Here is a 17,939-nt window from a genome sequence, read left to right as displayed (position 1 = left end):
TAGTAGATTCAATGAAAGTAAACATAAAAAAGCTGAATATTAATGCACATTGGAGAAAAATCGACAAATTCCCGCATGAATATTCCCAAAAACTTCCAACCAAACTCCTCAAGTCTGCTTATGGTGCCTTCTCTTACCTCCTGCTGCAGCTTGTCCACTGCTTTGGTGATGTGCTCCTGCTCTGGCTGCCTGTACTTCTGCACCATGGTCTCCCGCAGGTTCTGTTTCAGCTCCTCATTGAGCTGCAGAGGAAGACGGGACACAGGAGATATGAGAGAACGGACACAGTAAACATGACCTTGGTCAGACTACAACACAGCCATCCAGCAGACGGTAGAAACAGAAGCATATACAATACCGAGGAAGGGGAAACTACGGTATTTGAGCGCAGGCTTTTGTTCTAGCCTAACTCTAACACACCCTGTTGATGACTTCAATCAGGTATGTTAGCACTAAGCTGGAACAAAAAGGGACATTTGTCTTTCTGAATAGGACTAAGTGGAAGCATGCACATTGAGAATAAGGTAGTGGGAGAAGCAAACATAAGCTCACCAATGACTGTGAATCTTCCATCAGTAAAATAATACTTGAAGGAATGTAATGCATCTCATTGTCGATTTAATAGAATGGAATGATCCACTGTATCAAAAGGTCCAGAATAGCTAAAACTGTAATTACAGAAGGAACTCCTCTTGAAAGAGGAAATTATATACATAAAAGGTAAGAAGAAGTACATTTTCATTCATTTATAACAGTAGCGCAAAACTTAGGCAAGAGCATAGGCCTACGTCTAGCTGGTCCACAGTTTCTATGGCAACCACAGAATGTAGAGCCAAGTCCGAACGTAAAAGGAGAGATAAAGGGAATAAATGAACGAGGGAGGGAGGGGAAGAGAGAGAAATATAATAGGATTCTATTTGACCTGTTGACAGCGTGGGAAACATTGCAGCAGTGAGATGACGAGGCCAAAGGAACATGAGCAGACAATTACACAGAGAGAGTTCAAATGACACACAACAAGCTTGGTAGGATAACATTCCTTCAGGTCTAACATCAACACAGCAGGGGTGTGTGGCAGTGACAAGGACAGAAGTGGGAATCACATCTTAGTGCTATTATCACACCACAGAAATGCTACAACAAGATGTGGCAGGCATGGGCTGGGGGGGGGGGGGGGGGGGAAGAGAGAGAGAGAGAGAGAGAGAGAGAGAGCGAGAGAGAGAGAGAGAGAGAGAGAAAAGCAACAGATGGAGAAAGAGAATGGGGAATTATCCGTGAACCTTCCCTTGTTTGGGTTTCAGTTTGTACAAAGAGACACTCTTCTGTCTCTGTACAGGCTCTGGGAATAGATAGGTGTTCCTGGCAGTGGAATCAGGTGGTGAATCAAGTCATTCATTACCTGCTGGTAATAGATGTAGGCCAGGACACCGGCGAGGATCTCCAGGAGGAAGATACACAGCAGCAGGACAAAGTACTGTGGGGAGACAATGAAAGGTAGGGGATTAGGTTGAAATGGATATCCCCTGGCCCTATGTTTATGGACTTCACAGGTAAAACAGACAAATCTAATTTAGACGCGCTGGAGTTAAATTTAGCAGAGCAGTCGATTGGTGGTAGTGGGGGTCACCGTTGTCGTTTTGTTATTTTGAGAAAATGGACTAAGAATGTCCGCCAATCGTAGTTTTAATTTGTGGCGTATTGATTATGTGGTGAAATGTCAACGGAGCTGTACAAACAGTATGTCGCCCTTAAAGGGATGCTTCAGGATTTTGGCAATGAAGATCCAAAGCCAGATGAACTCGTGGATACAATTTTTAAGTCCCTGCGTGCAGTTTGAAGTTACTGACTGGCGTTAGCGCAACTGCTAACTAGCGTTAGCGCAATGACTGGAAGTCAATGGTAACATTTATAGCGCAATGACTGGAAATCAATGGATGGTAACAGCTAGCATGCTAACTGTTATCTTAGACTTCCAGTCATTGCCTTAACGCTAGTTAGCATTGGGTCGCAAAACTAACTCCAACTTCCTTCACACTGGATGCAGACACATACTGTAAAAATTGTATCCATGAGTTCATCTTCATTGCCAACATCCCTGAACAACTGGCCCAGACAGTTTGCCCTTCGATGATAATGGTTAGCCAAGTTTAACAAGTTGGTAGGGAGATGATCCAAAATCAGTTATGAAAAGGCATAAAGTTATCACAACCCCTCTGGGTCCAAGCTATGGTTAGAATCATGGGAAACATCTGTCTATCGGGCTGGAAGTGCACAGGGTTACTACGCAAAGGAGTGTGTGAGCGAACACTCCTTTGCCTGAATGGGCGTGTATTTGTTCCCAAGACATCTCCTTTAAAAAGGTTCAATATTGTTAATTCAAATAGCTCTAAATGGCCATAATAGAGTGGCAAGGATTAGAGGATAAAATGCTTTTAAGATAACATGATATCTTTAGACCACAGATCAAGACAGTCATGGCCAACAAGCATGGACGACATTAGCTATTGAGAGCACGGAAAAAAAAGTTTAACCAAGGACTATCCTGTCAACATCAGACAGACATTTACATTTTAGTCATTTAGCAAAGCAATTAGGGTTAAGTACCTTGCTCAATGGCACAGACAGATTTTATAACCTAGTCGGCTCTGAGATTCGAACCAGCAACCTTTTCGTCACTGGCCCAACGCTCTTAATCATAGGCTACCTGCCACTTCAGACAGCAATAATCTGCTAAAAAATAAGTTTGGTCATCCAAAAGGTAGTTTGATGAAGGTTGTGGAAAGACCAGGGTGTGATCGGATGGAGTGGATAGCTACTTCGGTCGGGAACTGATGGACCGTAACATTAGTGCACTAATGTTAGCTTACTAGCTATTCCTCTCTTGTTATAAATCATACCTACACTGAGTACACAAAACATTAAGAACACCTGCTCTTTCCATGACAAAGACTGACCAGGTGAATCCAGGTGAAAGCCATGATCCCTTATTGACGTCACTTGTTAAACCGGCTTCAATCAGTGTAGATGAAGGGGAGGAGACAGGTGAAAGAAGTATTTTTAAAGTCAATTGAGACATTGATTGTGTATGTGTGCCAGAGGGTGAATGGGCAAGACAAAAGACTCAAGTTCCTTTGAGCGGGGAATGGTAGTAGGTGCCAGGCACACCAGGTTGTGTCAAGAAATGCAACATTGCTGTGTTTTTCACACTCAACAATTTCCCATGTATATCAAAAATGTCCACCACCCATAGGACATCCAGCCAACTGGACACAACTGTGGGAAGCATTGGAGTCAATATGTGCTAGAATCCATGTGAAACGCTTTAGAAACCTTGGAGTCCATTCCCTGATGCATTGATGTTATTATGAAGGTGGGGGGGGGGGGTGTAAACTCAATAATAGGAAGGTGCTCCTAATGTTTGGTACACTCTGTGTAGATGTTGAGCTAGCCGGCTAACATCTGACCAGGGGATGCCAAGAAGAAGCCTAGAAGAGGCCAAACCTATGCCAAGGACAGGAGAACTATTGCCACATTGAACAACATAAATAGGACGGGAAGACTAAATGTTACTGCTAGCGCAAAACATTCCTAAATGGTCAGAAATACTAGGATGTTGAGTTGTGGGTGGTGGAGGGTCGACGATCTATTGTTGTGTATCTGTATACTGTATACTAAAAACTAAACAATGGATTTGCTCATCTTCTTTATACAATCTCTTTTTCATGCAATATAGGCCCATATGGCTAATGATGTATTGACCACTTGTAATTTGAAAAAAGTTAAATCATTGCTAAAGTACGAACATATTTGGTATTAGCTTGGGCTCATATTAAAGAGGTCTTCACGGGTCAAACAGACATAAAATTCCAAGATCCGACCCAGGAACCGAGCGGGTCCGGGTTCTAAATGATGACTTTTGTTTCAGACCTAAGTTGGGTCTGATGTAGTTGCCACGGGTCTCGGGTATGTGCAATTCAGATGTATTTACCGACTGGACCCGTCCTTTGTTAACTTAATGTGTGAGGTGATGAGAACTGTGCGAGCTTGTCGTCTGTGTCAGCCAATTGCAACTCAATAAAACGCATAGCTTATGTCCAGCTTAAACTGGTTCCCGGCTGCTCACCTCACATGCGCCTGCTGCTGAGGAGAGATTGAGAGAACGCGAGTGAAAGGCGCCTTGGCCTAGGTTACTGTTGATTGTTAAGATGGACTCCTTTTTCACTTTCTCACTGAAGTAGAACGAAAGTTAGAGGAGACAGACTATAGTGAAAAGAAGCAGACAAGGGGGCTGTCCTCTGTAAGGGACAAGTTTTAATATTGCATAGTTAAAGTGACTATAGTTAAAGTGACTATGCGAATATGATGAACAAAGACGAGAAGAATGTTGGCGAGGTCAAATGGATTGTGTGCAACTCGCTATTCAGCTTTGATGCAATTTAGCTCTATATTATTCTATGTTATTACTATCAATTATCATTATTAAAGCATTTCTTTAAAATATGCAAAAAGTATTTTGTTGTATTTTGTCGTAACATTTGTGGCTAAATTAAGTTTGAACTGTCTTTGCTACGTACTTAGGTTAAAAGTAGGCCTGTTGTAAATATAATTCTAACACGCCTATTGTTGTCATTGTGGGGTAGGCCTATAGGCACTCGCCTTTGTTTAATTGCTGCAATATAGGCCTCTGTTCAAAACTATTGTGAAGGTTTAAACCAGTTATTTAAATATGGAACAATTGTTTTGTTTCATTCTTGAGCCATTTCCTTTGGCCAAATTAAGTTCCCGCTGTAAATGAAAAGGAAAAACCAAAGATGGCGAGATGCAAAACTTTATTTAATGCTGAAATATAATAACCTGTTCTTATTTTCCCCAAAACAACAATTTGATTTTATTAGGGTAATCTCAAAAGCAAGAAACTTGTGTGAAAGTTTGGTGTGGTACGTCTATTAGGCTGAACTACTGCAGGCCTATGAAGGCAGTGCGAACCAGCGCTCCAACTACCAGAGTTACTCCTTTAATCTAACAATATAATGTTCATCTTTATAAAATATTCAGATAATAAAAAACTAGAATTAGCCTCTATGCATATACAGTGCATTCGGAAAACATTCAGACCCCTTCCCTTTTTCCACATTGCTATGTTACAGCCTTATTCTAAAATGGATAAAAAATAAAAATAAAATAAAAAATATGCACACAATACCACATAATGTCAAAGCAAAAACAGGTTCGTAGAAATGTTTGCAAATTGAAATCCACCAATGGTAAATTCAATTGACTATACATGATTTGGAAAGGCACACACCATGTCAGAGCAAAAACCAAGCCACGAGGTCGAAGGAATTGTCCGTTGAGCTCCGAGACAGGATTGTGTCGAGGCACAGATCTGGCGAAGGGTACCAAACAATATCTGCAGCATTGGAGGTCCCCAAGAACACAGTGGCCTACATTATTCTTAAATGGAAGAAGTTTGAAACCACCAAGACTCTTCCTAGAGCTGCCCGCCCGGCCAAACTGAGCAATCGGTGGAGAAGCGCCTTGGTCAGGGAGGTGACCAAGAACCCAATGGTCACTCACAGAGCTCTAGAGTTCCTCTGTGGAGATGGGACAACCATCTCTGCAGCACTCCACCAATCAGGCCTTTATGGTAGAGTGGCAAGACGGAAGCCACTCCTCAGTAAAAGGCACATGGCATCCTGCAAGATTCTCTGGTCTGATGAAACCAAGATTGAACCCTTTGGCCTGAATGCCAAGCGTGACGTCTGGAAAAAACCTTCCGCCATCCCTACTGTGAAACATGGTGGTGGCAGCATCACGCTGTGGGGATATTTTTCAGTGGCAGGGACTAGGAGGCCAGTCAGGATCGAGGGAAAGATGAATGGAGCAAAGTACAGAGAGACCCTTGATGAAAACCTGCTCCAGAGCACCCAGGACCTGCGACTGTGGTGAAGATTCACCTTCCAACAGGACAACAACCCTAAGCACACAGCCAAGACCATGCAGGAGTGGCTTCGGGACAAGTCTCTGAATGTCCTGGGGTGGCCCAGCAGAACCTGCACTTGAACCCGATCAAACATCTCTGGAGAGACCTGAAAATAGCTATGCAGCAACGCTCCCCACCCAACCTGACAGCGCTTGAGAGGATCTGTAGAGAATGTGAGAAACTCCCCTGTTACATTCCCCAGTTTCTGTGTTGTAGTTTGAGTATTTGCATGTGTGTATTTCAGGAAATGGCTTCCTGAAATCCCTCAAGCAGCTGATTGGTCAACTCCATGGCTAATTGGTGAGCTGACCCCGCCCCCTCGTCAAGACGCATCTGTCTCCAATTACCCATTCCTTCTGAAGCTATATAAAAGCCAGTGTTCTGTTCAGAAGGGAACTCATTGCAGAGATATAGATTGCAGAAAGATCATTGCTGAGAGAGGAGGCTGATGGCGATATACTGTGTTGGTTGTTCTCATAGGGAGATGATTAGTGTGTCGTGTATTGGTTGATTGAGAGTGCTGATTGATTATGTCTGTGTGTCAATAGGACGCAGTGTTTTGGTTATTGAAATTGTTTGTGTTATTCTGTTTCATTTGTTCCCAGGGGGGAAGGGGAAGGCACCTAGGGAGTGCTTAGCCAAGAGGCCCGCAGGCATACATATACCCGTAGTATTTTCACTGTCTAGGCACACTAGGTTAGACCTGGGCGGACCACCCCCTGTATTTTGGTTAGTGCACCAGGTGGTGCCACGTTAGGTAAGTAGTTTGTAGGCAGGTAAGGTAGGAGAGGGGGATTTGACATTTACTTTCTTTGCTTTGGTTCCGTCCAGCCCCTTTCCCCACATTACCATGTGACGGAATACATTCCTTGTAAACGGTACCACATTCTGCCTTTTGTCATCCTTACTCGCAGTCCAAACCTCTTTCACTTCACGGGGAGTTGAGTTGTAGCAGGGTGTTGCGTTCCTTCTTCACAGAGGCGTAACATAATGGGGGCTCATCCGGGATCATTCCAATAAACCCACCGCACCCTGCTGCTCTGAGCTCTCTGTGATTAGTGATGGTAGGTTGTGAGTTTGGATGACTTATTCAGTTTGTATGTTTAGTAGACTGCATTGTACAAGATGGCTGCCTCAGCCATCCAAGTTTTTTGAAGTGCCCTCTATTGATTGTTTGAGGTTTCGTAAAGTAGACCTTTTAGCTGTAGCTGTCCATGGATTCATTATCCCTGAGAAAGCCCTAAAGGCTGAGCTTTAGGTGCTAGTCAGGGTTTAGTGAGAAAAGGAATTCTCTCGTTGAAAGATGACGAGACAGGTAGACCTTCCGATGACAGGGCGGAGGAAGGGGTTGCTCGTACCCCCTTTACATTGCCCCGATTTGACCCTTTATCTTCTGTTTCAGGTTGTGCCAACCTTGTGGTGTTCGATCTCAGAATGGGTCCAACTTTCTGGACCCCTGAAGACCTCTAGTTCACATCTAGATTGATTGATTTAGTTGCAGATTGACGTTCGTTCTTTAGTTTAGCCAATGCCTGGAGGGGCTGTCGTTACAACAAAGACTTACAAATTTGTTGGGGGGGGGGGGGGGTGTTCTTCATGTAATATTTTTCTAACGATTTTTCTACTGTGTCTTCAGAAAGTATTCACCCCCATTTACTTTTTCCACATTGTTGTCAGACTGCATTTAAAAATGTATAACATTGACATTTTGTGTCACTGATCTACACACAATACCTCAATGTCAAAGTGGAATAATGTTGAATTTTTTAAAATTATTAATTGTTCTGGCAAGCCTAAATAAGCACTTAACGAATCAGATAAGTTGCATGGACATTAAGATCAATAAGTGGTTAACATTATTTTTAAATAACTATTCCCATCTCTGCACCCCACACAAACAATGCTCTATAAGGTACCTCAAACGAGTAGTGGATTTAAATAACATTCAACCACAAAGACCAAAAAGGTTTTAATGCCTCTCAAAGAAGGGCACGGCCTAGTGAAGTTAATTAGGTTTTAGATGGTGCATAAATGCATCCTTCCTAACTCAGTTGCCGGAGAGGAAGGAAACTGTTCAGGGATTTCACCATGAGGCCAATCGTGACTTTAAAACAGTGTTTAATGGTTGTGATAAGAAAACTGAGGATGGATAAACATTGTAGTTACTCCACAATATTAAGATAAATGACAGAGTGAAAAGGAACCCTGTACAGAATAAAAAAGATTCCAAAACATGCATCCTGTTTGCAATAATGCATAAAATGTTGCAAATATGTTTTTGTCTGAACACAAGGCATTATGTTTGGGGCAAATCAAACATCACTGAGTATCACTCATATTTTCAAGCATGGTGGCTGCAGTATGCTTGTATGAGTATGCTTGTAATTGGCAAGGACTACAGAGTTTCTTTGGTTGAAAATAAACAGAACAGAGCTATGAGCACAGACAAAATCTTAGAGGAAAACCTGGACCAGTCTGCTTTCCAACAGACACTGGAAGACAAATTCACCTTTCAGCAGGACAATACCAAGACGTCATTGTGGCCAAGTTACAGTTTCAAATTACATTGCCTTGAAAATGTCTGTCTAGCAATGATCATCAATCAATTTGATGGCGCTTGAAACTTTAAGAACAAATGGGCAAATATTGTACAATTCGGGTGTGCAAAACTTTAGACTCCTAACTCCTACTTACCCCAAAAGACTCACAGCTGTAATCGCTACCAAAGGTGCTTCTACAAAGTATCGACTCACGGGTGAGAATACTTTTCAAAAGACATTTCTGTATTTCATTTTCAATACATTTGCAAACATTTCTAAAAACATGTTTCATTGTCATTACATGGTATTGTGTGCAGATGGGTAAAAAAAAAATTATCTAGATTTAATCCATTTTGGAACAACAAAATGTGTAATAAGTCAAGGGGTGTGAATACTTTCTGAAGGCACAGTAGCAATAACTGATTGCCCTCTTAATATGGGAATAAAACAATTTATCTAATCAAATCCCCTGTCCCGTTTAAGAAAAAAGCACAGTACTCATCTGTTCATTTCAGGATGTAGCAGTCCAATTCCATTTTAAATCCATAGTGCTTAACGTAAGATACAAACATATCCCATCAACTCGTGTGTAGCTCTGGAAGGATTGATTAGGTACTAGCAATATGTTTATAGCTCTACCTTGCCCTCTAACAAGCTAGGTGGAATTTTCACTTGATACCCATCAAATCCTTACAAATCTACACAAGAGCCAAGATGGTAAAGGGTAAGATCCTAGGGGGGTCTGTGGCAGAATATTGTATGTGGTCCTTCATTGTGTGCTCTGCATTTGCCCTGCAAATGGACTACATTTAAATTGTATGGATGCCTTGTACTTTAAGGGAGGCCATTTCCTTTCAGTCAGAGAGTTAGATTAGAGTTTTATCTCCCATCTGATTTAAGCAGACACAGAGGTAGGGCATGGGTCTGCATTCACCGCCAAGTTCCTTTAGCATTAGACAGACGGGGCGATAAAATCGAGGAAAACCTTGACCCAAATCTCCTGGCTCACCGCTGATCTTTGGTGTTAAGTGGAGTTGGTCTTTGTCTATTCTCAAAGTGGCTCTGATCTTGAATGCTGAGTAAGCAGACTGATCAATGCCTATTGACGCGGTCACAAAGGTGTTGAAGAAACACACACAAAACACACTAGGGTTGGGCGATATCACGATAGCGTAGGCTAAACCCTTGTCTGTCATCTCACGACGTCGTCACCGTCGACAATGGCCGTCAATCATCATTGATGGCAACGACATCGTGATATGACAGACGATGGCTGGCGCCCTGCAGTAAAAAACAGCCTCTCGCAGTGCAAAGCAGGGCAGCACACAAGTATAGTCAAATTCTGAGTAATTTGACTATTCCTACTTGCTATGACCTTTTTAATATGACAGAATGCTAGAGAGCAATGTAGGCCAGACAGAGCGGAGAATTCCGCCAAAGAAGCGCAAAATGTCCAGTCAGAAAACATCTTTCTGTTGGATGCATGGGCTTTAGACTGTAGCCTAAACTTTTTTTTTAATGTATAAATGTACAGTCCTTAAGTGTGATAGAGATAGAGAACAAACAATATCAATAGCCTATAGTAAAATCTAATCAAGTTGCGAGCTGGGAAAATCCCTCCAAGTGTGGTTGATAACCAAATGGCCAATAACCTATCATAAAAGCTTTAATTCATGTTAAAGTTATGAACGGTTGGCTTGGGCGGTATACCGTATATACCTTATACAGGGGTATTTGGAAAAAAGCCAAGGGATAGTTTTTCAAAACCATCAAGTTGGAATATTTGTAGCTACTTTAAGTTAATACCTCCAGTTAATACCTCCATTAATTTGTGCAATAAATGTCACATGATTTTATATTATGAAGCTTGCCATAGTTCCCCAGAACCGTACATCCAGTCGTGTTTGTTTATAAATAGCACAAAGGGAGATGGCGGAGTCTGTTGTGCAGTGCACATGAGGTGATGAAGTATATACCTGTATGGTTTTCTGCCAGAAGTCAAAGAGCTCTGGAAGAATTATCTGCACAGCTGTCATTCTTTCCCTGTGCTTCCAACTAGCGTTTTATTCCTCCTCCGAACTTTTCTCCTCTGCTCCGTGTACACATGCTGCAAATGATTAAGCTTTTCTGGAGTAATAGCAGTCTCCCTCTTTCAATTTCATTTATAAAATGTCCACACGACATTCGGCAGCTACTAGCTATGCTTGCATAACTTTATGAGCTGGATTTGCCTGTCTTTATGTTTGTTTACGCTCGTTAGCATTTAGCTAACAGCGTCTGTGAATTCGCTATTAGTTTTTGCTAATTTTTTTAGCATTCTGGTACTAGAGGCACAATGGGCTTTTCTTGCATTATTTGAGCCCCCTTGTGTGCTATGCCGGTAATAACATAAATCCTGGGATGAGAGAAGGACAGTATGACGATATGAAAATCTGGATATTGCCCAAGCTTAATGAGCAGTTGTGTATTTCCCAAATATTCTAGCCTATAGTTGTCCTAAAATTGTGACTTTCATAAAATAACAATGAAAGTCTATAGCTTAGGCTATTCTCAATAAAAGCTTTATGATAGAACAAACTCAATTATTTGTCAAAGAAAATAAGGAAAGTGCTGCTATGGTACACAATAATAGGTCTTTGTAGATAGGTGCTCTTTGGTAAAAGGGGTCAATTTGTCATCAAAAAGAAAGGAGAATCAAGGCACTCTTCATATAATTCATTAAAATACCTTTATTTGTATGGTATGTTCAATGGAACAACGATTTTCAAACTCCAGCGCGGTTCAGCTGCATGGCCGAAGATACAATGAAACAAAGTCTTCTTTTGAACAAAGCATCTTCCACCCCTGATTGAGGAGGGAGTGGTCACAGAACAGCCAACATTTATTACACAACACCTAGTAAACAATGTACATTCAAAAGTGAAAAAAGGTATGTTATCAAAATGCACATCAAAATCAGAAGCATTAGAACCACTAGAAGAAAAAAAATGGTTCTAGCCTTGAAAAGAAGTGGGCCAAATAGTAAGAAAAGGTGAGCCATACATTTCAGACACTGAACAAAAACAAAACGCAACGGAAAGTGTTGTTCCCATGGTTCAAATAAAAGATCCCAGAAATGTGGCTCTTTTCTTTTAGAAAACAAGATTTGATTTTTTATTCTTTTATGAGGCAAATAGCAATAAATATTCAGTTCTGAAGACGGTAGACCAGCCATATATACAGTTGTAGTCGGAAGTTTACATACACCTCAGCCAAATACATTTAAACTCAGTTTTTCACAATTCCTGACATTTAATCCTAGTAACAATCCCTTGTTTTAGGTCAGTTAGGATCACCACTTTATTGTAAGAATGTGAAATGTCAGAATAATAGTAGAGAGAATAATTTATTCCAGCTATAATTTCTATCATCACATTCCCAGTGGGTCAGAAGTTTACATACACTCAGTCAGTATTTGGTAGCATTGCCTTTAAATTGTTTGACTTGGTTCAAACGTTTCGGGTAGCCTTCCACAAGCTTCCCACAATAAGTTGGGTGAATTTTGTCCAGTTCCTCCTGACAGAATTGGTGTAACTGAGGCTTCCTTGCTCTCACACGCTTTTTCAGTTCTGCCCACACATTTTCTATAGGATTGAGGTCAGGGCTTTGTGATGGCCACTCCAATACCTTGACTTTGTTGTCCTTAAGCCATTTTGCCACAACTTTGGAAGTATGCTTGGGGTCATTGTCCATTTGGAAGACCCATTTGCGACCAAGCTTTAACTTCCTGACTGATGTCTTGAGATGTTGCTTCAATATAGCCACATCATTTTCTTTCCTCGTGATGCCCTCTATTTTGTGAAGTGCACCAGTCCCTCCTGCAGCAAAGCATCCCCACAACAAGATGCTGCCAAACATAACGATGGCCATTATGGCCAAACAGTTACATTTTTGTTTCATCAGACCAGAGGACATTTCTCCAAAAAGTATGATCGTTGTCCCCATGTGCAGTTGCAAACCGTAGTCTGGCTTTTTTATGGCGGTTTTGGAGCAATGGCTTCTTCCTTGCGGAGCGGGCTTTCAGGTTATGTCGATATAGGACTCGTTTTACTGTGGATATAGATACTTTTGTACCGGTTTCCTCCAGCATCTTCACAAGGTCCTTTGCTGTTGTTCTGGGATTGATTTGCACTATTTTTTTTCCTGAGGTCTTGGCTGATTTCTTTTGATTTTCCCATGATGTCAAGCAAATGGGCACTGAGCTTGAAGGTAGGCCTTAAAATACATCCACAGGTACACCTCCAATTGACTCAAATGATGTCAATTAGCCTATCAGAAGGTTCTAAAGCCATTACATCATTTTCGGGAATTTTCCAAGCTGTTTAAAAGTCACAGTCAACTTAGTGTATGTAAACTTCTGACCCACTGGAATTGTGACAGTGAATTGTAAGTGAAATAATCTGTCTGTAAACAATTGTTGGAAAAATTACTTATGTCATGGACAAAGTACATGTCCTTTCCAACTTGCCAAAACTATAGTTTGTTAACAAGAAATGTGTGGAGTGGTTGAAAAACTAATTTTAATGACTCCAACCTAAGTGTATGTAAACTTCCGACTTCAACTGTATACTGCAGATATGGGTCTGCGGTAGATTGCTTCCATCCAGCCCACGTCACTACGGTAACACAGCCCATTCCTAATCAGACAGTCACTACTCCATCACAGCGCGCCACACTTACACACAGACGCTCCATGCTAACACTCATCCACCAGAAAGCAATATTAGAAAAGATGTTCCTGCACTTAGCCTCTGCCCAGGCTTTCAACAACATTATCTTTCGTTCAGTTGCATTCGATTTCCTCACTGTGGCCCTACTTTAATTTTAGCTGTTTTTTTCATACTTAAAAATATATAATTTGGGGAGGTTGGCCAATAGGGGGCGATAGCATCGTATATCACAATGCTTTACTGGTACATGATCATGATAGGAAAAGACTGATATTGCCCAACCCTAACACGCACACACACACACACACCTGTGATATACATGGAGTTTGACAGAAAGCCGAGATAGCTGCTGAGTCAAACATCGGAGGTAGTTCACACAGATTCGACAGCAGTCTTCTCGCCTCTCGTTGCCAGGGTTAAGTTACACACACACACACCTCTTCTCCTTCCTCACCATCTCTCCCCTCCCTCCTGACAAGTTAATTCCTTCAGCATGATTCATCGGCCTGCACTCTGCATTCCAACACACGCACTTGCACACAAAAGCCACAGCATATGTTTGGGATCAAAAGTGGACATACAGCAAAGGCCCATCTAGAACAGGAGCAGATAACACAATAGTTTGAGAAGCCTTACCCAAAGTGAATGAAAAATACTGGATTAGGCCATTTCAACTACTCCTCCCTTGTCCCTTCACTAAGGAATATAATGCACAGAAGGACTGAGGACTGGATAGAGATCCTATCATTACTAAATAACTAAACTCATTGAGGTTTTAGTATTGGTTTCCTCAAAATTCCATGTTCAATTTGATATGGGAAAACAAGTTGTCCTATGTGAATACCTAGATATCACTTAAACTCACATTGTTGCATGCAGGTCATCATCGCATGCCAAAACGACACATACAGGCTCCGTTTACCTAGTGTCGTGTCTCTGACTGATTCAATTATACGACATGCTATTTTATCAAATCGATTACCTAACGTTTGATTGATCACGTGATTGAATTAAACCATGCAACAATTAACTCGTTAATAACCTGGGGCACCACGGTGGCATTAGTTTATATAAATAGAATCCACTCTAAGATCTTTTTATATCAATAGCAGTCAATTATTTATCGTCACCTTATTCAGTCTCATCTGAACGTCGTAAAATTCTTGGTTATCATCACGAACCATGTCTAACGAGTTGAATCAGCAATTCAAAAATTGGCTTAATTATTTATTTACTAACTACCTAAATAATCACACAGATTTACACACAGGATGGATCACACATCGATTACTAATCATGTCATAAAATAAAAAGTCCCTGGCGGACGAAACCGATATGAAGGCTGGTTACACAAAGAAAGGGTGTTGGGTTTGAATGAAAGAGCGGGAAGACTGGGGTACAAAGGAGTTTGGGTCTCTATCGGACCTTGAAAAGCTATGCTGACGTAAATACAGAATCTTATGCTTTATAATAACCGCCCATGCGGAAAAGGAAAATGCAAGATATATATTTACACTGAGCTGCGCTTCGATAGATGGGTCGAAGATGGAAGACTGGTTTGCCCAGCGGAGATCGCCTTTGTCCTTTGTAGTATCTGTCTGGGCTTAGCGGATACGTTGTACCCTGTCTTCTCAGGATATTGTCTGTCTTTTCCTAGGCCATGTACATTTACAGCTGCAGCTGATAACTCAACTTCTAGGATGTATCAAATCTTCATTAGTGAATAAGAGTTCAAAGTTCATACCATTTTGCCATACTCAGCTAGTGCTGTATTCCGGCTGGTCTTGTCAAAATTCATCCTTCCAGCATGGTGATCGTCATCTCCACAATGAAATTAGCCCTTTTAAACGTATGGGACACCAGTCCTCACGTCGTCGGTAACTAAGGTTTGATTCCCATCAACGGCTTTTGTATCGGGGGAGAGAAGAGCATGCTTCATAGTTCTCAATCAATGTCTGTTCACTTGGGCATGGCCACTGAGTGGGCATAGTTTACTTTATGAAAACAATTCGCTCATTTAGAATCTAAAAATACATTTAATCTTTTCACAAATAGTTTCATATTTAAACATTTAAATTGCAAAATAATTCCATGTGAATCTGATAACTAGAATGTGTAGACTTTCCAAGATACAATTTATGTCGTCCTATCATCAGATATGTCCAAGACACCAACTGATCGGACATCATATTTTTTAAGTACCAAGGACACTTTCAACTGGTTGGATTACAGAAATATTGTACCTTTCCCTAACCTTTTGATGTCACCATACTCTCTCTATGTTAACAAAGGGATTTTCAAGAAACCATTATGTAGAGTGGAGAGAAGGGGGAAAGGTATTTATGGGGGTCATAAACCTCCCCCAACAGGATAACGTCATAACACTAGTTATGTTCCTCACCGAATGAAAATTACTTGGCAACATGTTGTCAGCAGGCATTGGTGTAGACATAATTTACACCATGTTTAAATAAAGAAGAAAAAAAGTCTACAGGGTATTCTTCTTCTTCTGAGACAAGGGCACCTTACCAACTATTACTTTAGAGTAATCAATGTGAATGTTAGCCATGGCCACCACAGGCTAAGTAATGAAAGTGTTATAGTAAATTACAGTCATTCATATTGAATTACTTCAAAAGATGAGGAAAAGAAAAACAAATGTCATTTGGGTGCACTACCCCTTTAAGTTTGGCTCAGCTTCCACCACAGTTCAGCTGCGTCTATGACAGCCTTGTAGGGCTCTGGTCAGTGAGTGTGCAGTCAGTTTTCCACTCATTGCCTCTGGGGTTTTATGACTCAGCCGTGGTATAAATTGTGTCTGTTTGGAAGGGAAACAGGTTCCCTCCACTCTCTGTGCCACCTCCCTTTCAATTCTGCCCCAGAACAATGGACAGTGCTCATACCAAACCCCTCTCTCTCCTTCTGCGAGCTCTCTCCTTACATGCTCTCCTTCTGTGCTCTCGCTCTCTCTTCTCCTGCGCTCTCCTTCTACGAGCTCTCTCCTTTTGTGCTCACCTATGAGCTTGAGCTCCTTCTGCGCTCTCCTTCTGCTCTCTCGCTCTCTCTCCTTCTGTGATCTCCTTCTGCGAGCTCTCACTCTCCTGTGCTCTCCTTCTGCGAGCTCTCACTCTCCTGTGCTCTCCTGCTCTCCTTGTGCTCTCCTTCTGCAAGTTCTCTCTCCTTCTGCGAGCTCTCGCTCTCCTGTGCTCTCCTTGTGCGAGCTCTCACTCTCCTGTGCTCTCCTGCTCTCCTTGTGCTCTCCTTCTGCAAGCTCTCTCCTTCTGTGCTCTCCTTATGCGAGCTCTCACTCTCCTGTGCTCTCCTGCTCTCCTTGTGCTCTCCTTCTGCAAGCTCTCTCTCCTTCTGCGAGCTCTCCCTCTCCTGTGCTCTCCTTCTGCGAGCTCTCACTCTCCTGTGCTCTCCTGCTCTCCTTGTGCTCTCCTTCTGCAAGCTCTCTCTCCTTCTGTGCTCTCCTTCTGCGAGCTCTCTCTAGGCATAGGCTAAGATGCAATAGATGGTGTAGAATACAGTATAAACACAACAGTTCAAAAGTTTGGGGTCACTTAGAAATGTCCTTGTTTTTGAAAGAAAAGCACATTTTTTGTCCATTAAAATAACATCAAGTTGATCAGAAGGCCAGAATCCCGGAGTCGCCTCTTCACTGTTGACATTATTTTGTATCTCTGACAGAGTAGAGATATTCTTCCAATTTGTATTCTCTTTTGAGCAATTTAGTTTATTCTGTGTTTTTGTTACATTTTTCAAATTTGTCAAATAGGAGGTCATCACTTTGGTTCTGGTTGTTTTTTAATTGTGTGTTCTAATGAGCTGAGTTTTTCTTGCAGACTTTTTTGGTTTAAAGTAAAGTCTTCTGATGGAATTATTCCATAGAGACTTTCAAAATGATCTTCCCAAATGTTGCCATTTTGAAATGGCTAGGTCGTTTCTCTATTTTCCATTTACACCATTCCATTTATCCCAGAACTGGTTTGCATCAATCTTCAAACCTAGTCTTCAAACCTCTTTCAGAGTGTTCTCAAAATATCTTCAGTTTCTTACATCTTAGGTTTTGTTTGTATTCTTTCGATGTGTCACAATATTGTTGCCGAACGTCTCCATCTTGTAGCAGGTGATGTTTTCTATTTGACAAAGATCTCAATAAATAGATGCACTAACGCCTTTCCATTGTTGTTCACTACCTGGTCAGGGCTATTTCTATTACTAGGGATGGGAATCGGGTATAAGGAGGAATGTCCGAATATTCAGCATGTCTATTACCCTCAGGGTCTACACATTCAGGTTCAGAACCTGGTCTAGCATTAATTAAAATCCCCATACAAAAGCACATTTCCCTCCGCTTCAAAACTGGTTGGTCTCTTTCTGGCGAATATCATCAGGGAGAAGCATACACCACAGCTATATATACATAATTGTCACTAAGGATTGTTCCTTTGTTGTGGGTGTTACCCTTTTGTATTTGGCTCCGTGAAAGGTCCTGTTTCACCATATGATAATTCCTCCAGAGTCCGTGCCCTGTTTGATGTTTTCATGTTTTAATGATGAAGTAGAGTTTCCCTATAGCCTGAAGGACACTGAGTATCTATAATCTCCAAGAAATTATTCTAGAAGAAGTATTAGCCACCCTTTGCCTTGATGACAGTTTTGCACTCTCTTGGCATTTTCTCAACCAGCTTCACTTGGAATCCA

General features: G+C 41.5%; 1 protein-coding gene across 2 annotated transcripts in view; it reads right to left on the bottom strand.

Annotated features, from left to right (window-relative positions):
* LOC110506086 (CD151 antigen) overlaps positions 1 to 17,939 on the bottom strand; it is a 91,827-nt gene that overhangs the window by 45,237 nt on the left and 28,651 nt on the right. For both annotated transcript variants that reach the window (XM_036963963.2, XM_090221790.1), the window contains exons 4-5: positions 1,400 to 1,474; positions 138 to 242 (exon numbers count right to left, since the gene is read on the bottom strand). In XM_036963963.2, coding sequence (XP_036819858.1) covers positions 138 to 242; positions 1,400 to 1,474 — 180 coding nt within the window. The remainder of the gene's footprint in view (positions 1 to 137; positions 243 to 1,399; positions 1,475 to 17,939) is intronic.

Source organism: Oncorhynchus mykiss, chromosome 26, assembly GCF_057628025.1.
Source record: "Oncorhynchus mykiss isolate SJ-2025 chromosome 26, ASM5762802v1, whole genome shotgun sequence".
In the NCBI taxonomy this organism is placed as follows: Eukaryota; Metazoa; Chordata; class Actinopteri; order Salmoniformes; family Salmonidae; genus Oncorhynchus; species Oncorhynchus mykiss.
This window is presented reverse-complemented; position numbering and strand designations above follow the sequence as displayed.